At 56.7% G+C, this 21,848-nt stretch overlaps 2 protein-coding genes across 5 annotated transcripts in view; one reads left to right on the forward strand and one right to left on the reverse strand.

Annotated features, from left to right (window-relative positions):
* Nucleotides 1-6,443, forward strand: part of MYH14 (myosin heavy chain 14) — a 90,525-nt gene extending 84,082 nt beyond the window's left edge. For all 3 annotated transcript variants that reach the window (XM_029239156.1, XM_029239169.1, XM_029239162.1), the window contains 4 exons: nt 1,532-1,740; nt 3,483-3,591; nt 5,261-5,433; nt 5,593-6,443. In XM_029239156.1, the coding sequence (XP_029094989.1) occupies nt 1,532-1,740; nt 3,483-3,591; nt 5,261-5,433; nt 5,593-5,752 (651 nt within the window). In that variant the 3' untranslated portion in view covers nt 5,753-6,443. The remainder of the gene's footprint in view (nt 1-1,531; nt 1,741-3,482; nt 3,592-5,260; nt 5,434-5,592) is intronic.
* Nucleotides 6,444-10,231: 3,788 nt separating this feature from the next.
* The window catches only part of KCNC3 (potassium voltage-gated channel subfamily C member 3), a 12,253-nt gene continuing 636 nt past the window's right edge, over nt 10,232-21,848 (reverse strand). The window contains exons 2-6 of one of the 2 annotated variants that reach the window (XM_029239244.1): nt 21,148-21,839; nt 15,909-17,016; nt 15,363-15,365; nt 14,529-14,720; nt 10,232-10,368 (exon numbers count right to left, since the gene is read on the reverse strand). In XM_029239244.1, the coding sequence (XP_029095077.1) occupies nt 10,232-10,368; nt 14,529-14,720; nt 15,363-15,365; nt 15,909-17,016; nt 21,148-21,839 (2,132 nt within the window). Of the gene's footprint in view, nt 10,369-14,528; nt 14,721-15,362; nt 15,366-15,908; nt 17,017-21,147 lie in introns of both variants that reach the window. The other variant, XM_029239236.1, reaches the window with a different exon arrangement.

Here is a 21,848-nt window from a genome sequence, read left to right on the forward strand (position 1 = left end):
GGATCTTAGTTCCCCAACAAGGGATCGAACCCATGTCCCCTGCATTGGAAGGTGGATTCTTTACCACTGGACCACCAGGGAAGTCCCTTAAAGCTTTTTTTGATGTGGACCATTTTTAAAGTCTTTATTGAATTTGTTACAATATTGCTTCTGTTTTATGTTTTGGTTTTTTTGGCTGTGAGGCATGGTGGGGTCTTAGCTCCCTGACCAGGGATCGAACCCACACGCCCTGCATTGGAAGGTGAAGTCTTAACCACTGGACCACTAGGGAAGTCCATACAAGTTTCTTTTTTTTTTTTTTTAATGGGCAGGATTCAACTATAGGATCTAGGGATGCATCTTTGAGTAATAAAACTCGAAAAAAGAGCAAGGAAGTGATCACCCCCAAAGTCAGGATGACATACTATTTGGGGGAAAAGGAAGAGGTTGTTATTAGGATGGGTGCGTAAAGTTCTGTTTCTTGACCTGGGCAGGGGCGACAATGATGTCTGCCTTTTATAAACCCATTAAGCCATATATTTGATCTGTTTTTTACTTTTTCTATATCACGGTTTTATTTTCCAAAAAAGGTTTAAAAAAAAAAGCATATGCTAATCACCACGTCGATGTCTTCCTTTGAGGGTGAAATGAAGTTGAGGGTGAAATGAAGTAAAGTATGAATCAGACTGGATCTGACTAATTTCTGTGTCCCCGGCATAGGACCTCACTCAGAGTAGGAGCTGAATAAATAAACAAGCACTATTATTAGAGGTATGTTTACACATTCCCAATGTAGTAGCTCCTGTTCATTGAGCCAGCATTTCTCAAAACGGTCCTGCATATCATTCGTTTCAAAACCACCTGAGATGCTTGTTGAAAATGCGGATTCGTGGACCCCATTCCAGACCTGCTGAATCAGAATCTCTGGAGTGGGGCGACCCTGCAGTCCACAATTTTTTAACAAGCTCCCCAGATGAGCCTGGTGTGAACAAAAGTGTGATAACCCGGGCTTCCCTGGTGGCGCAGTGGTTGGGAATCCGCCTGCCGATGCAGGGGACGCGGGTTCGTGCCCCGGTCTGGGAGGATCCCACGTGCCGCGGAGCGGCTGGGCCCGTGAGCCGTGGCTGCTGGGCCTGCGCGTCTGGAGCCTGTGCTCCACGGCGGGAGAGGTCGCGGCAGTGAGAGGCCCGCGTACCGCACACACAAAAAAAAACAAAACAAAAACAAACTGTGATAACCCTTGGAATAGACTCATTCACAGTCAAAGGTAGAAGTTATAGCGTTTAAACAAGTTTGTGATAATCTTGTGGGCTTATTAAAATAGCAAAAACCTATCTAAAAGGTTAAAACCCAGGGCTGGCACTGCCATTGGCTGATGAGCCAATTGGAGAAAAATACACACTACCATTTGTTGAGTATTTAGTATATACCAGGTTCTGTGCTATTTATTTAACAATCATCAACTCACTTAGTTGTGGGAGGTGCCTGCATTTACCTCCCACCTTCCCTCTGAGACTCCACCATGACAGTCCTGCCTTTGCCACTGATGCAGGTGGAATCACTGACCACAGAGTTGTCAGCCGAGCGCAGTTTCTCAGCCAAGGCAGAGAGCGGGCGGCAGCAGTTGGAGCGGCAGGTCCAGGAGCTCCGGGGACGCCTGGGTGAGGAAGACGCTGGGGCCCGGGCCCGCCAGAAGATGATCATCGCTGCCCTTGAGTCTAAGCTGGCCCAGGCTGAGGAGCAGCTGGAGCAGGAGAGCAGGTAGGCAGGAGAGGAGGGCACAGCTGGAGGGCAATCCTCACATTCTGGTCAATGAGATGAAGGGGAGCTGTGTTACAAGCACATGGTTTAGAAACATCCAAAAGGCATCATAATATTAATGGTTGATGATTTCCTATGTCATTTAGGATGCTTTGTGCTGCAAGTAACTGCATTCCCACTATATAATTTAAACAGTAATGTAGCAGTTAGCTATAGCTGCATAACAAACCACCTTAAAATTTAAGTGGCTTAAAACAACAATTTTTTATTATTGCTCATGAGTCTTTGGGTTGGCTGGTAGGTTCTGCTGATCTGAGCTTGGTGGGCCTCACTCATGCATCTTTGCTCAGCTGAAAGTCAGCTAGATGGATTTGCTGATCTTGGCTGGGCTCTCGTATGTCTCCAGCCTGGCCTGGGACAACTAGGCTAACTTGTCTCTGCTCCAGGTTGGCCCAGGATTGTTCACATGACAAAGTGAAGGTTCCAAGAGTGAGGGCTTCTTGGGGTCTAGATTTGGAACTGGTACAATGTCACTTCTGTCACATCCTGTTACTAAAGCAAGTCATGTAGGGAATCCCCCGGTGGTCCAGTGGTTAGGGCTTCTCCACACTTCCACTGCAGGGGGCATGGGTTTGATCTCTGTTCTGGGAACTAAGATCCTGCATGCCACACATGGCACGGCCAAAAAAAAAAAGAAAGAAAGAAAGTCATGTGGCTGGCTCAGATTTAAGGGAATGTCGAGTCATGGCTGCCAGGTCATGGCTGCCAAGCACTGCCCATTGCTAGGGGCCCCATCACATGGACTTCACCCAGGTGTGGATGAGCAGGGACCATGGGGATGGGGGAAATTAAGGAGACGGGAGGGAAGAGAGGGAGGTAAGGATGGCCCCAGGAGTCTGACCTGCATATCTAGGTGGATCATGGGGGATTAGGAGGAGGAGCAGGTTTGGGAGAAGGCACTGAGCCCAATGCAGGGTGTGCAGGGTCTGGGGATAGCTGAGGCTGGGGGCTGAACCAGGCTGGAGCTCAGGAGACGGATTTAGCAGACAACAGGCTGTTGATGGTTGTAGAAACCTGGGGCACAGCTGAGCTTGTCCGGGGAAAGTGTGTGAGTGAGAAGGGGAGAAGACAACAGAGATGGTTGGAGATGGAGCTTTGGGCTTCCAGACTGTTCCACAAACACAGAAAGCTAGAGAAAGAAATTGAGAGAGAATTCCAGGCCAGGTAGAGGGAAGGTCAGGTGGGAGATGCTGAGTCCTGAACTGGGGGCTAGGGCTGTGAGGCTGAGGAGGGGACACGACAGAGTCCAGGGGGCAATGGGACAGGGTTCGGTTACTAACAGGCTGGGGGTGGGGCAAAGGAGAGAGAAGGGGTGAGGACAATGCCTGGTGGTCTGACTTAGGGACTGGTGGTCAGTGGGTCAGTCCCCTGAGAGGAGGAAGACTGGGGGCGGGGTGGTGGGGGAATACAGTTGAATATGAGAGACTGAGTGGGATACGGAAAACTGGTATAGACATGGAGACACTTTTAGGACCTTCAGGCATCTTACTAGAAGCTAGGGACTAGATTCTCTGGTGGGAGCCTGGGTGCCAGTGTCTGGCCTGAGTAGACTGTGGGAGCCAGTTGTGGGTGGAAAAGAGGGCAGAGGCCACTCTGAGAACAGGTAGCCACTGGACGAGGCTTGGGGGACTGAGCCCCAGGTGAGCAGCTCTCCTGATTCTCCCATTCATACCTCTCCATAGGGAGCGCATCCTCTCTGGCAAGCTGGTGCGCAGGGCTGAGAAGAGGCTTAAAGAGGTGGTGCTCCAGGTGGAGGAGGAACGGAGGGTGGCTGACCAGCTCCGGGACCAGGTGAGCAGCTGATGTCATTGAGGTGCAGTGGGAGTGGTGGGGGGGCCACTGACAGAGAAGTAGCACATGCCATCTCTGGAGGCAGTGAGTTCCCATCACAAGAGAACGTGTGGGTGCTGGACTGGAACTGAGTGCAGACACCATCCTGGGGCTTGGTGCACCAGCAGAGAGCTGGAATCAGTGACTTTGTGATCCATAAATTCTGGAATCCAGGAAAGGCCCTGGTGGGGACCTTAGACAGCCAGGGAGAGGGAAGAAGTTAAACCCTATCCAGAGGCTAGGCCACAGCTAAAATAACAACACCTGCTGTTTACTGAGTGCTTTCTACGAGCCAGGCAATATGCTAAAGACATAGCATATAGTACACTTAATTCTTATCCGAACTCTATGAGGTAGGTTAAACTATTATTTTCCCTCTAATTTTGGTGAGAAAACTGAGACAGAAAGGTGAATTAACTTGCTCACAATTATTTATTTAGTAAGAGACAGAGCCAGAGTTCACACTCCAGCACTCTGGCTGCAGAGTCTGTTTTCTTAATTATTTATTGAGCAGTTACTGTGTCCCAAGTAGTATGCTACCTGCTTTTTAAAAAATACATGCTTACGTTCCCTCATCAGCTCCATTTCACAGGTGAGAAAATGGAAACTTTAAAAGGGGATATAATTTGCCCCAGAGTCACACAGTCAATAGAGAGAGATCCTCTTGCCAGCTTCCACCCCAGGCTCAAATGTGACTGATTCTAGTTGCTGTGCCCTTAAAAGCTCAGCTGTGTTTTATTCACCATTCATCTCACAAAACAATTGTTGAGTACCCTCTATGTGCCAGGCACTATGCAGGGCATTGGAGATGTGGCTGTGAATGACACAGAGAAGGACTGTGCTCTCAAAGAGCTCACATTTTCAACGTAGGAAAAGAAAGATACCATAAACCTATAAACAAGTAAAGATAATTACAGATCGTGACAGGGGCTATGAAGAAAAAAGAGAATGAAGAGAGAGGGGGGACACAGAGGACTGGGGAATCCCCCCTAGATTGGGGGTGGGGTGTCAGCAAGACCTGTCTAAGGAAGTGACAGTTGAATTGCTACTGAAGGGTGAGAAAGAGCCAGGAAGAGGGAACAGCAGGTGCAAAGACCCTGGGGTATGGAAATGAGCTTGGTGAGTTCCAAGCAAAAAAGCAGACCAGTATTGCTTGAGAGAAGAATGAGGTTGGGGGGTTGAATGATAAGAAATGAGGTCAGAGGAGTAGGTAGGAGGCAGATTATGTATGTCCCCTCCATGGAGAGAGAGATGACAGGGTCTGGGGAGGGTCTTAGTGAAGATGGTCTGATCAGTGTGTTTTTGGGAAGAAGACCCTGCAGGGCCTGGAATGCCAGGCTGAAGGGCTGAGACCTTGTCCCAGGGGTACTGGGGAATCACGGAGGACTTTGAGCAGGGAAGGGGCAGGGTCAGCCCTGAGCATAGAAAGATCCCTCTGAGGCCGAGTGGGGGATGACCTCACATTTGAATCTGAGGTGGAGGCTGGTGAGAGGATCTAGGAGAAAAGAACAAAGCATGAATAGATGGCAGGGCACAGGACAGAGTCAGGATGTAGGAGGGATGAGCTGTGGGGAGCTCTGGGTAAGGGTAGCACCCAGAGAAATGACCCGGCCCCCCTGCTCACGCCAAGCTGGAGAAGGGGAACCTTCGAGTGAAGCAGCTGAAGCGGCAGCTGGAGGAGGCCGAGGAGGAGGCGTCCCGGGCCCAGGCAGTCCGCCGGAGGCTGCAACACGAGCTGGAGGATGTCACAGAGGCCTCCGAGTCCATGAACCGGGAGTTGAACACGCTGAGGAACCGGCTTCGGTAAGGCCACCACCCCGCACATGCGCACCCTCGCTCCATAAACCCCAGTATCTCGCTGTCCCCTCATCTCTCTGTGCCCCCTTCCCCATTTTATTCTGTCTCTCCATATCTCCCTATCTCTCACTTTTCTCTCTGCCCCCTGGTCTCTCCTCCCCGCAGACGCGGCCCCCTCACCTTCACCACCCGCTCAGTGCGCCAGGTCTTCCGACTGGAGGAGGGCGTGGTGTCCGACGAGGAGGCGGCGGCGGAGGAGGCGGAGCCGGGGTCTGGGCCACAGCCCGCGGAGCCCGAAGGGTCCCCTGCGGCCCCAACACAGTGACCCTACCCTGCCTGCAGCCACCGGGCCCTCCCTCCCTGGCCCCCTTGGTGCCTGTCCCACGAACAACCCTCTGGCTTCTTGCACTTTGGAAATGGTGCCACCCTCTGGCATAACAGCACTTATCAACCCCACGGGGGGGGGGGCGGGGGGTCGCCTGAGACTTCCCGTGAACCCCTAAACACAGAGGAGCGGGCAAGCAGGGAGGAAAGGACTGGGGCGCTCTCGCTTGGGAGAAATTCGGGTATAGTTGGCAAGCTGGGGTCCCATCCAGCTCCAAATCCTTCCTTCAGTTATGAATGATCTATATTAGGAAGGGAGCATGGCTCCCCTGCCCTCCTCAGCCAGGGCTTCCCACGCCCCTTCCCCCTCCCTCTCTCTCCTCCCCCTCCCCCTTAAGTCTCCCCCTTCCCCCTCCCGCTCCCTCTTTCCCTCTCTCTCCCCGTGTCTTTCTCCACTTAGCCACTGACCCCAGAACTTCTGAGCAACAGCACCCTGAGCCCCAGGCCACCACCAGCCTTTGACCCTTGCAGAGGGGCAAGATAAGGGGATCTCACGCATTCCCCCTCCCCCCTTGCTCCCTTCTGGTTGCTCTTGTGTGATCACAGTTCAGTTGGAGTTTCTCATGGGAGTTGGAGGAGGCCCCCATACCCTCCCAGGCTCCAGACTCTGGCAGAAATAAACTCCAACCTCGACTGGACCCCTCGGGGGCTGTATGTGTTCCTGCAGGGGTAGGGGGACAGGGTGGGCAAGGGGCAGCGAGTGGAGGGGGGCAGTCTGCTGGTCCTAATCCAGCTGGCCAGTGTCGGGGGACCTCACGTGTACCCAGCATTTAATGTGAAAGAACTCACTTTCCCCTCACCCAACCTTCCTCCAAAGTATCCCCTGCATTATACAGATGGGAAACTGAGGCTCAGTGCTCCAGGGTCCCTTGCTCCAAGCCTCTCCATCAGCGAGTGGCAGAAGGGGTGCTGCACTCTAGTTGACCCTCAAATCTTTGCAAAGCAATGATAGTAGTGACTGTTGAGCTGTTTGCTGCGTACTATTTGTTTAGCTGAGCTAAACTTGGGACATTAGTCTCAACCCTCAGCACAACCCTTAGAGGCAGGGATTTCATTGCCTTCCAGTGTCTAGAACAGTTCCTGGCACGTAGTTGGCCTTAGTATGTTTGCTGAATTAATAGATCACCCCCCTTGCCCTTTTAGAGTGGTGGAAACAAGCCCAGAGAAGTTGAGAGACTTGCCCAAGGACACACAGCTACTAAGAAATTGAACCCAGTCTGGCTTCAGAGTGGGTAACTCCTGAGCCCACACTCCTTTTCTGGGGACTAGTAACCGGCACATGACCCAGGAGCTCACATGACCCAGGTGCCCTCACAGACTTTCCAGTTAGGGGTGTGGATCCCCATTTTTACCATCAGGGAAACTGAAGCAGGTACTTGCCCCCGCCAAAATCACAAGGTGAGAGCCGGCGATGAGGGGGATGTCTGGACCCTCAAAGTGCAGGCCCTTGACATCTTAATACGACCCTGCTCTTCTGTCCCAACCTTCTGTCTGCCCCCAGAGCCCCTAGCCCCATCAGGAGGCCCTCTCTGGAGACAAAGAGGATGAAACTTTTAAATGAAAAGGAAACTTTTATTTTGGTGGGGAGTGAGAGGGTGGGTGGGAAGGGGGCATGACACTTTTTATTTGGGGGGGGTGACATGCGGCAGCTTCTGCAACGGGCGGTTCATGCACCCAGGGTGGGCGTGGGGGAGACTTGGGGGAGGGGCCGTGCCGACCCCTCCCTCCCTGCCCTGGGGGTGGGCTGAGAAGACCCGCCATTAGCACCAGAGTTGGACGATTTGCAGACCTCCCCTCCCCAGACTGACTCCGGGCACCCTCCCCCATCCCTGAGAGCGCCCCCTTGCCACTCCCCCCCACCCCAACAACAGGACAGGCCCGCCCCGCCCACTTTTGAGTGAGAGAAACTTATTGCTGTGTGTGTGTGTTGGGGAGGAGCCGCTGTATTCAGAAAGACCCCCCGCCATTCATTCCTTCCCCAATCACCCCGCCCCCGCCCCGTGTCCGTGCGTTCCCGGAGCGCAGGAGGGGCGCGACATGCGTGTGGGGAGCGCGTCATGCAGCGCATGCGTGTAGTTGCAGGCTCCCTGGCGGCCGGGGGGAAAAGGGGAGTCGGGACTTGGAAGTTGTCCCTTTAGCTCTCTCTCTCCCTCCCCGAATCCCACACTGTTGACTTGGGGGATGGGGAACGAGAATAACGTGTGTAGAGGTTTATAATGATTGTGACTATTTTTAAAAGCTGAACTAAAAAGCTGGGTACGTGTGGCAGATTGGCGAGCAGGGAGGAGACGTTGGGAAGAGGTCCGTACCCTTTAGAAAAATCCTCACCCCCTTTCCCTGCACCGTTCGGCTTCCGTGAGGGTCAGGGGTATCTGGGGTTTTGTTTTGCTTTAAGAAGTTAAACCCTTTGGCAATATAATCAGTCTCCAACCCCATACCCTGGTGTTTAAAGCCCCTAGCCCTTTGCCCCACCCCACCCCGCTCCCCCCAGAACCCGCCCCACCCCTCACCCCTGGTTCGCCAGGGTTTAGGGTCCAAGGGAAGGATGGGCGGACTTAAAAATGCCCCTTGCATAGGAATCGTTGCATCAAGAACCGTGCTTAGTGACACCCCCACCACCAATCCTCAGGCGGGGGGTGGGGGGTTCCTGAGGCCGTGGGAGCAGAGGGAGGGAGGTTGCTAATTCCATGAGCCCCATGCTCCAAAAGGGGTAGTCCCTTAAGGATTCTGGGACCGATATGGTCCCTGGGCTTGCGGTAGGTAGCACATCCTTCTTGAGCCAGGATGGGGTATGAGAAATGATTTTCCACCCGCGAACGTGGGGAGTTGAAGAAGGCCGGGGAAGGGCGAGCTGGGATCCCAGCCCAGGTAGATATGTGGTTTCCCAAGCTTCTGATATTCCAGCGTCCCTCCACTAGGGAACAGCCTCTACATTTTAAATGTAAACACCTCTAACCTAAATAAACGGTGTCCTGGCCAAGCAGCAATATCTGGACTTACCGGCTTATGTGCGAAATGCCAGGAAAGACAAAACTTTAAAAATAAGTGTTTGTCCTTGTACTGCCTAAAACCTTAGCACATCGCCAGGGGTACAAATATGACCCTCTGGGAAACACTGGCGTCTATGAAGAAGGTGCCTTTGGGGCACCATTTAAAGAAAGGGGCTCTTGGAGGGGCAGGGTTAGGCATAAGGGGGTGCCCCAGGAAGGTCTGGTTCCCTGGAATTGCAGACAGATTGAGCTTATCTTGAAAATCTAGCGTCAGGGGAACCTGAGGAGGATGTCTGATGTCAGATTTAGGGGTGTCGAGGAAATGTCCAGAGTGTGAGAAGGATTTGGAGCATCCCAAAGGCTGAAAGTGAGCTGAAGGGCTGGATCAAGTCTTGGAGGTTTGAGGTGCTGGGATGCAGCTCAGGGAATGGGTGGGCGGTGGGGGGGGGCGGTGGGGGCGCGGTGGGGACAGCATCTGTGTGCAGCGGTTAAGTCCCAGGAGCGTGTGGGGATTTGGAGGACGCGGGATGCCAGACTCAGTCTCAGGAATTCTAGGGGCAGGCCTCATGTGATGGGAATCTGGAGGGGGTGTTGGGGAATTTTGTGTGCTAGGGCCAGAGCATCCCAGGAATACTGGGATGGGAGGTCTGAGTCCATGCAGCAATAGAGGCGAGCAGATCCCCGGGGGTGGGGTGGGGTGGGGGTTGGGGGAGGAGGAGGAAAGAGTGAAATTCACCAGAGGGATGCTCCTAAAGGCTGAGGGAGCAGCTGTCCTCAGCCCACCCCTCCCCCCGTGCCTCCGCTTCTACCGTCTGGCTCAGCTCCGGTTTTTGGCTTGGGTGACTGTTCCTCCTTCCCCCACATTGCTGCTATTTTTTTTTTTTTTTCGTGATGGGTTGCCCTCCTGGGGTGAAAGGTAGGAGGCTAGGAGACCCTCCGGTAGCTTAAAGGCCAGCCCGACCCACATGGAGGTCCCCACCCGCTTCCCAGAATGCCCCTTCCCTCGCACGCAGCATGCAGCCCCTGGCGGCTTATTGCTGAGGTGGAGTTGGAGAGGGCGGGGATCCAGTTTGGGGGAGGCATGCAGAGTACTGGGGAGGCGCCCCAAAATGTAATTGATGTAATTTGGACGTATTTACACGAGTCGATTCGGGGGGGGTTCCTATGGTTCATGGAGACCTGAGGCTTTTTTTCAGGAGGGGCGAATAGTTGGGGGGATGGGCTTTGGCTCCTCCCCCCCTCCATCCTGGGGACCCAGGTGGAGGTGAGGGGCCCGGGGGTGTCTGCTGGCATCGTCGTCTCGGTTGCATATTATTAATGACTGTTTGATTTAAAAAAAAAAAAAACCCTTTCCCCCACCCCCCCACCCCCAGCTCCTTTGACCTTCTTCCCTGTCACCCCCGAGTCCCCCCACGGGGGGGAAGGGAGCGCTAGAGGATGGAGGGCAGGGTTGGGGGAGCGCGGCGGGCGGCCCTGGGAGAGCCAGGGGGAGTGGCAAGGGGGGCGAGGCGCAGGGACACCCCGCTCAGGCCCGCGATGCTGCTCAGGCTGCGGGATTTCTCGTAACCTGGGTGGGGGGGGGCGAAGGGCAGAAACACGGGGAATCGAGGAGATAGGGGTGCAGGGGGAGGGTCCAACAGACAGAGGGACCCCAAGACAGAGAGAAGCAGGAGGGAAACAGAAGGGATATGAGATGGAAAAAGAGAGAAGACAGAGACAGGAAAAGGCAAGAGACAGGAAGAGATGGAGAGGGCGAGTCAGAGAGAGAAGGCAGGTGAGAGAGACGGTGAGGGAGACAGAGAGGATAAGAGATGGAGAGACAGACACCAAGACACAAAGTGACAGATGGCAAGAGACGGAGAGATGGACAGAGGCGGACCAAGGAGACGGAGAGAGAGAGAAGTGAACAAATTGGACAGTCAGTCGGCATCAAGGAGAAAGGTTCAGACATGGGGAGGGGGGAGAGACTCAGGGTTAGGAGGCAGGGTGGCAGCCACCGAGCCTCCCCCACCCTACCCCCACCGCAGCCCCCCTCAACTCCCCTCCCCCCTGTTGGCCCCCTCGTCTGAGGCAAAACGGTGGGGGGCAGCGAGGCAGATGGTGGGCAGCACGGGCGTGGGGAAGGAGCGTGGGTGGAATGCCAGTGGGGGAGCAGCCGGTGGAGAGGCCTTGGGAGGGAATGGGTGGGGCTGCAGTGGGTAGGGGGCTAACCTAGATGTAGAGAAATGAAGACAGGCGGGTGGGGAGGCTGTGAGGGGCTGAATGGAGCACAAGTTGGCAGTGCCTCCTCCCTGGGCGGGGGGGGGGGGGGGGGGGGGGGGGTGGTGCAGGAGGACAGCTCCTAGAGCAGTCTGATGAGGGCAAGACTCAGCTGAAGGCTGTAATGGGGTATCTTTAAAGGGTCAAGAAGCCTTTAAACGAGAACCTTCTGATGGGAAGGTCCTGACAATGTCTTGATAGTCAAAGGGATCTAAGGCTTAGGGGCACTTGTGGGGTTTCTTGAAAACTTAGGAATGTCTGAGGAGTTCTGCCACTGTCTGGGCTCTTCTAGGGCTTTCCTAGGCAGTACGAAGGGGTCTGTCTGGACGAGGGCATCTTGACTGTTGGAGAGAGGGCCTGGGGGAGGTTGGAAGCCCAGTATCTTGGGGACACCCCCTCCCAGCCATTCCCAATTGCTAACCTGGGGGGAAGGGGCAGGGGGGGACCGAGGGTCTCACGAGGTCTCAGGCGGTGACAAGAGCTGGGGACAGAAATACACAGAGTCACGGGGGGGCGGGTGGCCAGGGGGAACCCCCCAACACAGCCGCATTGTTGGGGGGACGGAGAAAAGCTGAGATCTCTTCCTCCTCTCTGGTGTTTTCCGGGGGAGGGGAGCAGTGAAATGGGGGCGGCCAGAGACATCAAATATGGAAGGAGCTTCCGGGGTGGCTGAGGGGGAAGGGGAGGATGAAGGAAAGAGGAGGGGGAGGGCTGGGGAGGAGGGGGGAGTGCGGGTCAGGTGCGGGAATCCGGTGGTTGGTGAGGGGAGACGGAGAAGGGAGGGGTCATGGGGCAGGTGAGGGTCAGGTCAGGAGGAAGGATCTTGGTTGGGGGGTAATAGTGGAGGGTGGGTCCTGGAGGAAGGTTAGTTAGGAAGGGAGGCTGTGTGGAAGAGGGAGGGATCCAGGACCTTGGGGGAGGGAGTTCAGTCAGCCCCATCAGCTCCAGCCATAATTTGAGTTCAATGAATGGATTTTGGCATCCGAGGCAAGAGAAGCAGGGAACTCCCCCCAACTGCCCCCCCAGTCCTCCCTCACCCACATTCCCGAATCCTCCCCCCTCCCCCTGCCCCTCAATTCCATAGGGGCCCATCCAGACCTGGGAGTGGGGAACAAAGGGAGGTGGGTAACAGGACTGGGTGCAAGCAGGGGGAGGGGTGAGATGGGAGCGGGGAGGCAGGGGGTTGGTAATGAGATGAAAGTGGAGGATGATGGAGGTGGGGGGCGGGTTGCAACAAGGAGAGGTCCGGGGATGGAACAAGAAGAGCCAGACAGTCCCCTCTGGACTAGGACCCCAGAAGCCTGGGTTCTTGTCCCCCATCTGCTCTGTGGCTGGGGGTTGGCCATGGACCTCCCTGAACTTCTGTAAAACAAGGGGGTTTAGATGTGGCTGTCCTTGGAGGCTCCCTAAGTCCTGCTGTGGCATCCCCTTAGGCTGCGGGTAGGGGTTCTTTAGGATGTATCCCTGTATTGCGAAGGGAGATTCCACAGGCATGTGTTGAATGAATAAGCGATGGATCAAATGCTTTCAGGTGGCCTCCCATCATTTTAAAGATCAAATCCAGCCTCTCACCATGGCCAAAAAAAACCTTCCACCCCCAGACTCCTCCCCTCTCCCTTAGGCCACTCAGCTCCAGCCACACTTCCCTCCTGCTGTTCCTTTAACAGACCAAGCTCATCCCACCTCAGCACCTCAGGGCCTTTTCACTTGCTGTTTCTTCTGCCTGGCTGGAGCTTTTTCAGCTTTCAAGTTTCATGTCACCTTCTCAGAAAGACTCTCACCCCTTATCTGACCTGGCCAGAGTAATTATCCTTTTGTTTGTTTTCTGCTTCCTCCAATCATGGAGTGGCAGACATTCGCTGTAAAGGGCCAGATGGTCAAAACTTTCGGGGCTCTGTGGGCCATACCATCTCGGTCGAAACTATTCCAGTCTGCGGTTGTAGACAGTGGCTGTGTTCCAATAAAGCTTTATTTACAAAACAGCTGGTGGACACATTTGGCCCGTGGCTGTAGTATGTTGACCCAGGCTCTAGAGTAGCAACTCTGATGGCAGATTCTTGCTTTGTGCCCTGCTAAATCTCCAGTGCCTGGAATTCTACCCTCAATCATCAGTTCCTGCATGCATGCATGAATGAATGAAGTTAGGGGTTAGCTGGGGTTGTTGTGAGGATTACAGAATATATGTTGGATTCCTGGCACGTGGAAAGTGCTTCGTTATGTTTGCTGAATAATTCATCTACTGTCTCCTCACTCTATCTCCCTCACCTCCCCCACTGGCCAGTCCTGACCCTGTTCTCTTGACCCCTGGCCCCCCGACTCTGTCTCTTTCCTTCCTCTCCACCCCCATAGCCCTGACCCTGGCTCAGCCTTTGTCCTCTCCCCCTGGACCCTCATCCCAGCCTCCTCCCCAGCCTCCTGAACTGCAGTCTCCCCACTCAGGTGCGTCCTCACGAAGCCCCAGAGCAGACCCGCCTCTCCCCAGATCCTGGGACAAGGCTCCTCAGCCCAGCCCTGCTTTTCGGCCTCAGTTCTAGGTCTGTGTCTGCCTCTCCCCCAAACTGAGAGCTCGTGGAGGGCAGGGGTGTGGTTGGATTGCTCACTGTTGAATCCCCTGGGCCTAGCACTGCACCGGGAACCTGTGTGTGCTTTGTCAGTGCTGGCCAATCCACAAGTGACTGCGTGAGTGGCTGAGTCTTTCCCACCCCAACCTGCACCCAGAAGAATGTCCTGGGTGTGTACCCCATTTTCTTGGTTAAATAAACAAAAGCAAAACCAAGGGGGGAGGCAGGGAGAGAGGTGTGGATGGGGCTGAGAATGGGGGTCAGTCGTAAGGGCGGGTAGGGAGGTCAGGCACATGGTGGGGAGGGTTGGGCTTAGTTCTAGGGGTTAGTGAGGGGCACCGCAGGTCCTGGGCAGGCGGGTGCGGGGCCAGTGTCAGGGCTGGGGGTTAATTGGATGGAGCTGTTCGGAGTGAGGGGACAGGAGTCTTGGTCAATGGGAGCTGCATGTTCTCAGATGGGTTAGTCAGGAGGGAGGGGGTTCAGAGGGTAGGGGCTACTTACCCTGGGGGGAGGGGGTTCGTCCACTAGGGGGATATCCAGGCTGCAGCGTTGGCGTTGAGGTCGGGCAAGAAGCTTGGGGGGCCTGGCTTACGCCAGTCTTGGGGGGGCAGTGGGGGAGCACCAGTGGCTGGGGGTGGGGGAAAAGGCCAGAGGGTCGGGGGGGGGGGGAGGGGGGGGGGAAAAAGGGAGGGGGGGGGGGGGGGGGGGGGACATGGAGATGGAATAAAGACAGGTGAAGGGTCAGTGGTGAGGAAATTTGGGGGAGGGCGTCTAAGAGGGAGGGAATTTGGGGCCAGGAGATGGGGGAAGGGAAGTCCAGCACCTCCTCCCTCATCTCCCTCTCTCCCCTCCCCCAGGGGAGGGGAGGAGAGGGAGGGTCCCAGGGGGCCAGTGGAGGGCACCTCACCTTTCCGGATGGAGCCATCAGGGGAAGGGGCATAGTCAGTGAGGAGGAAGCAGGCTCGGTCCCGGCTGTAGCGGCCCCGGCTCCCGGGGGTGATGGGGCTCTTGTCTTCTGGTGACATGGCGGGCTGGTCAATAGCTGGGCAGTCCTCGTGGGCAAGCGCAGCTGCTGCAGGGTCCCCGTTGGGGCGGGGATCTGTGTCCCGAGGGTCAGACAGAGACACAAAGGAGAGAGTGAGATGTGGGAACTCATGGAGAGGGCAAGGTCAGCAAGGAGAGGTGATGGAGGTGCAGGTGGTTAGGGGGTGTGGCTGGTGGATTTGGGGAGCGGGTCCTGGGTGGGGAGAGTGTTGAGTGTTGGGCAAGACAAAAGGGTAGGGAAGGGCGTTGAAGGCTAGGAAGTGGGGGTCAGGCGGGGTGTTGGGTTCTGAGAAGGGCAGGACTGAGGTAGGGTGTCGGGTGTTTGAAGGGACAGGGACGGGGGAAGAGGTGGTTGGGAAGTGAACCGGGTGCTGGGAAGGAGGCTGAGACAGAGTGGAGGGTGGGATGGTTGGTTGAAGTGGACCGAATAGGGCACAGCTGGGGTAGGGTGCATGGTTTGGGATAGGTTTGGAGGGATGGCTGGGAGGGATGCAGGGGGCTGGGAGGTGGTAGTTTAGGGAGGGGTGTCGGACGCTGGCAAGGGCACAGTGGGAGGTGTTGGGAAGGTGACAGATGAGGGAGGGGGGAGGTGGGGGTCCCCCAGGCTCTGACTTTAGCTATTTTTAATTGGTGTGAAACTGGGTCAGCGGCTGAGGGAGCAAGATGGGGGCCGGGCAGCCCAGCTCCCTTTCTTGACCTACTTACGGCATGGGGGTGGGGCCCCTGAGCCTCTCCCTTCCCTGGGACTGATGCCCCAATCACTGTCTCTGAGACACAGACTCCCCTGGGGGGGAGAGATGAGCACAGGCTCAGTCAACTTTCCTCTCCGCTCACCTCCTTCATCAGACACTGCAACAGTGCCCTGGCCTCGGTCTCTGGCCCCTGATTCCCATGTGAGACTCTCTCCCTGTGCTCTGAGCCGCCCCCCCATCTCTTTCTCTGAGTCCCTCTCACCATATGGCTGACCACTCTGCCCCCCACCCCCCTGGTTCCCCTGAATACCTTGGCTGCAAGTCTGTCTCTCCCCAAAACTCTCTTCCACACGAAATCTCTGCTTCTCCATCACTGTCTATTTCCGTGCCTCTTCTCTGGCCTCAGCAATTGCTGTTCACTTTCCTGTCTTCCGTCTCTGTTGCTGACCACCCCATCTCTCCGGAGTCTCAGCAACTACCTCCTGCCCCCGTCACAACCTCCCCACCTCTGCCTGCGCCCCCCACCTCCACCCCTCGCGCCCCCTCCTCACCTGCCCGGTTGATCTCAATCACTTCCTCCTGAGCCAACGGGCAAGGCTCCCCAGGGGCAGGCAGAGGAGGCAGCCCCCTGATCCCGAGCCCGCCCGCTCCCCCCCTGAGCAGCCCGGGGTGCGTGTGGGGCCCTGGCGGGTAGGCCCCTGCCACAGTCACCCCCATGGAGGGCGGGGTGATGGGTGGTGGAGGGCTGATGCTGCCGCTGCTGTGGTGAGGATGGGGCGGGGGCGGTGGCGGTGGGTCAGGCTTGCAATAGTTGGGCGAGCCGGGCTGCGGAGGCCGGGGAATATGTTTATTCTTCTTCTTGGGCAGCTTCTGTTTGGCCATGGCCAGCGAATAGTACATGCCAAAGTTGTTGACAATGACGGGCACGGGCATGGCGATGGTGAGCACCCCAGCCAGGGCACACAGCGCCCCAACCAGCATCCCTGACCACGTCTTGGGGTACATGTCTCCGTAGCCCAGGGTTGTCATGGTGACCACGGCCCACCAGAAGCCGATGGGGATGTTCTTGAAGTAGGTGTGGTTGGAGCCCAGGATGTCATCGGGGTCCGCGCCGATGCGCTCAGCGTAGTAGATCATAGTGGCAAAGATGAGCACACCGAGCGCCAGGAAGATGATGAGTAGCAGGAACTCATTGGTGCTGGCACGGAGAGTGTGGCCCAGCACGCGCAGCCCCACGAAGTGCCGCGTGAGCTTGAAGATGCGCAGGATCCGGACAAAGCGGACGACCCGCAGGAAGCCCAGCACGTCTTTGGCGGCCTTGGAACTGAGGCCCGAGAGCCCCACCTCCAGATAGAAGGGCAGGATGGCCACGCAGTCGATGATGTTGAGGCTGCTCTTGAGAAACTCCACCTTGTCTGGGCAGAAGGTGATGCGCATGAGAAACTCAAAGGTGAACCAGACGACACACACACCCTCCACGTAGGTCAGGAAGGGCTCCGTCTCCACCTCCACATTGGTGATGTTCTCCGGCGGAGCCCCAGGGATCGGGGAGGCCTGCGTCACTGTCTTGTTGCTGATGTGGATGAAACCCTCGTGGGTCTCCAGGCAGAAGGTGGTGATGGAGATGAGGATGAAGAAGAGGGAGGCAAAGGCCACATACTGCGGGGCAGGACAGGAGAGAGAGGGCAAAAGGTGACCCAGGCATCTGGTCAATTAGCCATCTCCCTGAGACCCTCCCAGTGGCCCCTTTCCCAGACACAAACTCCAGGGAAACCCCGGTGTCCCAACCCCAGTGCCTCCATCACTTCTTGCATCCTGTTCTCTCTAAATCTTGCAAAAGGATCAGAGGCAGCCCTCCCCCAGCTCGGGAGAAGAGCTGGCCCCAGAGGCAGCAGCAGATGGGCCACTTCTTTCCTGGAAACAGCAATTTCTGCCTCCTTGCTCTGTCTCCTAGACCATCCCCCCCCCCTCCTGTTCCCTGTGTCGTATCTCAGGGGTCCCTGGCAGGGTCCAAGCATTCTGCTGGGGGATGTGGGTAGGGAGACTAAGATCATACATCCTGTGTCTCAGAGGCTTTGGGGCTTAGCTTGGAGCTGAGGGAAGGCGAAGGGGAGAAGGTGGGTCGGAGGCAGAACCAGGAGGTGGTTAAGAGTAAGAAAGCCTGGGTTTGAATCCAGCTTTTTCCCTGCCTAATTGGGCAAGGAGATTAATCTTTCTGAACCTCAAATTTTTTACAGGATTATTGTAAGGATTACATTAGATGAGTATACAAAGGGCCTGACTCCAAAACTAGTGCTTGATCTAGTGTTTGGAACTTATTAAGGCTTGAGCCGTTATTAGGGTGTTGCGGCATCAGTTAAAGGGAGCCAAGGTTGAGGCCTCAGATAGGTGCCGTGTTTAAGGACCTTGATGCTAATGACTGGGTCTCAGAAAAGGGAGAAGGCTGAGTGAGGCCCTCACCCAGAGAGAACAGCGCAGAGTTGGACCCACAGAGGGGAGGAGGGATGTTAGGTCCCTGAAGGAAGAAGGAGGTGAAGGGTCAAGACTGAAAAAAGGGAAGATGATAGGGGTGGGGTTTAAGGCTCTGGAAAGGAAGGGAATGTCAGGGGCTTGAACATAGGGCAAGGGGAGAGGGCAGGGCTAGGCCCAAGGAGAGGTGAAGGGGCTTGTCAGAGGTTCAGAGATATGGGGGCAGGGGTGCCTGGTTCATTTCAAGATGGTCCTGAGCCCAATGGTGTGGGTTTTGATGAAGGCCTTGAGAAGAGACAGGGTCAAGCTCTTGGAGAAGGCCCCTAGAAATTGTAGTTGGCTTTATCAGATATGTAGAAGGGAGGTCGAAAGAGTGGGGTTAGTCCTTAGAGAAGGAAGGGGATAGGCTTTGAGGCAGAGGGGGCTTTAATCAGATGGGTAGAGGAGAGAGGGCCTGGGGTGCAGAGAAGAGAGGAGAGCCAGGGTTGGCTCCCGGGCCAGCACTGTCCCTCTCTGCACTCCCTTTCCTCCACGGGATGGGGGACAAGGTCCGGGCTTGGGAGACCTTGACTTTAATCTGAAGTGCAGAGCCGAGAGGCGGGCCAGCGTCCGCCTCAGAGATGACCCTAGATCTTGGGGTGGGCTAGGGCCCAACTCTGGCCCTCTGCCCCGCCCCCCTCTTCGTTTCTCCGCAGTGGTTTAAGAGGCCAGAGGCCTCCGCAGAGCGCATGCCTGGTGCTCCCCCGCCCCCCTCCGAGCCGGGCGCAGGGCGCAGGTTGCGGCACCGCAGTGGGGGCGGGCCGGATGGACCAGGGGGCGGGGCGCGCGGGGGGCAGCACCACGGACAGCTCCCCCATCGCAGTGCGCAGCCGCAAGGCCTGAGAGCTGTCTTAACCCATTCCAGGCTGTTGCCGAGCAGGCAGTGCGCAGCCGCAGTGCCGCTTCACAGCGGGAGGCCACAGGCCAGGAGCTTGATTAACTCCTTCCCTCCCAGGACACAGAAAGAAAGGTGGGCACCCGTCGCAGTGCGCAGCTTAGAAGCTGGACAGCGTCAGGACCCCCTTGTCCAGAGATGCTTCAAAAGCAGAAGGGGTAGGAGGAGGGCATGGAGTCCCTGTAAGAAGGAAAGAGGAGATTATGGGGAGAGGAGTGAGAGGGAGGTAGAGCCGGACCCTCCACTTTGCGTTGGCCTCAACTCTCAACTCTCAAACTCTTATTTGGCGGCTAGAAGATGCTTGGCACCGCGTGGACACTCAAAACACATCTGTAAAGTAAATGAATGTCCCCCATAGCTGTCCCAGACCCCTAGTTTCACCTCAGAACACTTCAATGGGGTCACAAGAGGGAAGGGTTCCCCAGGCCATGGGGGGAGGGTGCCGCTCAGAGGCCTGAGGGGGCATATAGGGCCACGTCCTTTCTGCACCTCCTCTCCCCCACCTCCCCCCCACCCAACCCCAAATCTTGCCAACTCAGCGCTTCCCGGGGACCAAACTTTATGCGGTGCCTCCGGCCCCCCTCCCCCTCGCTCCCTCCCCCAGTGCGAATGCGGCACTGCGGGTCCTCCGTGTCCTTCCTGGCCGGCCCAGGACGCGGCACGGTGGGGGGAGGGTGCCGGACCGCCTCCTCCGAGTGTTTGGGTCCCCAGGAGGCTAGAAAGGGGCCTGGAGTCTCTCCTCTTTCCCTCCTCTCTCTAATTTCCCACCCCCACATCTTGAACTGTCCTCTCTCTCCTCCAACACAGGGAGGAAGTTAAGAGGAGGAAGAGGTTCAAATGAGAACCAGGGGGAAGGGTAGCTATTTAGCCTGGGAAGTTACAGATGTTTGAGGAAAGTTTTTTTGGGGGGGAGACGAAGAGAGCTTTGGGGGAAATATGGAATTTTGAGAGAGATAAGACTGGAGAGAGGAGAAGGCTGGAGTGTGGGCTCTTTGGTTCACTTTGCGGGGGGCGGAGAGGGGTCTGAGAGCCCAGTCCTGTGCTTTGGAATGGGGAGAGGGGGGGGGGGCGTTAGGAAAGGGGAAGCGAGCAGGGCTTGGGGAGGGGCGTCAGGTGGGAAGATACCAAGGTAGATCAGAAAGACCTGGGAGCTATTTTGAGGAGGAAGTTTTGGGGCTGATAACTTGAGGAGGGTCCCAAGGATTGAGGTTAGGTAAAGTTCTGGAGCGGGAAGGAAAGTCCTTTACCCACTAGGAAAGAGGCTGGGAGGCTGAGGGTGGGAGGAGGGCGTCCCAGAGATCGAGAGTGGGCTATGCAGTTTAAAGATGAAGGAAGAAGTTGGGAGAATCTGTGGATGAGAGAGAAGCTATTCTGGAGGGCATATGGGAAGTTCTGGAGAGGAAAAGCATATCATGGGGGCTCAGGACTCTTCTGGAGACATTGAGGAGGAGTGTGAAAGCCTTGGGGGAAGTCTGGAGCTGTATGGGGAAATCCTCGGGAGGGGAGTTGGTGTGGAGGATGCAGGAAGGGATGTGAACACAGAGGGGGCAGCAGGGTCCCAGGAGAGAAGAAGCCCCAAGACTCTGTTGCAGTGAGGGGGAAGTATACTAGCCAGAGCAAGTGGTTTGGAGGTTCAGAGGAGTCCAGGGGACTCTGAGGTTGGGGTGGGAACTATTCTGAGACTTTAAGGGCAGAATAAGCAAGGGGGGTTCAAAGGTAACCAGGAGACTCAAACTTGGAGATAGGGAGGGGATGTGGAGACGGGCAGAAGGAGAATCAGAGGTGCTGGGAGAGGCTTCAGGACTGAAGACTGGAAGCTAGAGAGCAGGCTTCAGAGGGTCTGCAGGGGGTGGAGACAGTATTCACAGGGCCTGGGACACTTTGAGGGTTAGAAAGAGATGTCTTCTGAGGATCTAAGGAGGTACAAGAAACTGAGGGCTGGACAAGCGTCTTCTGAGGGTCTGAGGGGTGGCCAAGAGAGGTGAGAAGAGGTTAAAAGGGGCTAGGAAGACTCAGGGTTGAGGAAATGTCTTCTGAGGGTCTCAGGAGGGGTCCAGGAAAGGCAGATGTGGGGTTGTCCAGGGGGTGTGTTTAAGAGATTCACGGTCAGAAAGGAAGTTTCTAAGAGCCTACGATGGCCTAGATAAGCTGGGTGGGGTTTAGAGAGGTCTGGAGTATTCTGAAGGTGGCAGAGAGATCTTCTGAGGATCTGGGGATGGCCGGGAGACGGGGGTGTGTTCAGAGTATGGGAGACTAAGAGGCTGGGAGGCCGAGAGACCAGGAAGGGCTGGGAAGGACCAGGGATTAAGGGTGAGGATGGGGCGTTTCTGAGGGTCTGGGAGCTCCAGGAGAGGGGAGGGGGATGGGGGCTCCGAGAGCACGCTCACCCTGGCGGCCCGCGACGAGTAGGGGTCCTCGAAGAGCGCCCACACGCGGGGCTGCCAGCGGCGCCACCACGTGCCGCCCGCGCCGCCCGCGCCCCCCGGCGGGCCCCCGGCGCCGCCGCCAGCGTCCTGGAAGCAGAGGCGCTTGAGCTCGCCGCCCGCGCCGTCCAGGCCGCCGCCGCCCGCGCCCGCTTCGTCGTCCAGGCCCGCGTCATGGGCGCCCGCAGCGTTGGCAGCGTTGGCGGCGCCCGAGGGGTCGGGTGCCTCGAAGGAGTCGAGCGCTTCCTCGGCGTCCCGGTGCTGCCGGTAGGTCATCCAGCAGCAGGCCTCCACGTCGGTCTCGTCGATGCCCCAAAAGCCGAGCTCCTCCTCGAAGAGCGGCCCGCACACGTCGGCCGGGCAATGCAGCTTGCCAGTGCGGTAGTAGTTGAGCACGTAGGCGAAGACACCCGGATGCCGGTCAAAGAAGAACTCGTCGGCGCCCGGGTCGTAGTCGAAGCGCGCCGCCGCCTCGGGCTCCGTCAAGCCGGCCAGCCGCGTCCCCGGCAGGGTGCGCAGCGTCGAGCGGTACGTCTCATGGCGCACGCCGCCCACGTTGATCACGATCTTGCCACTGTCGCCACCGCCGCCGCCGTGCCGCCCCATGGCCGCCGCCGGCAGCCCGGGGCATGGCTCGGCGCGCCGGCCCCCGGGCCCGCGGGGTG

Source organism: Monodon monoceros, unplaced genomic scaffold (genome assembly GCF_005190385.1).
Source record: "Monodon monoceros isolate NGI ecotype Baffin Bay Population unplaced genomic scaffold, NGI_Narwhal_1 Super_Scaffold_10, whole genome shotgun sequence".
Classification (NCBI taxonomy): Eukaryota; Metazoa; Chordata; class Mammalia; order Artiodactyla; family Monodontidae; genus Monodon; species Monodon monoceros.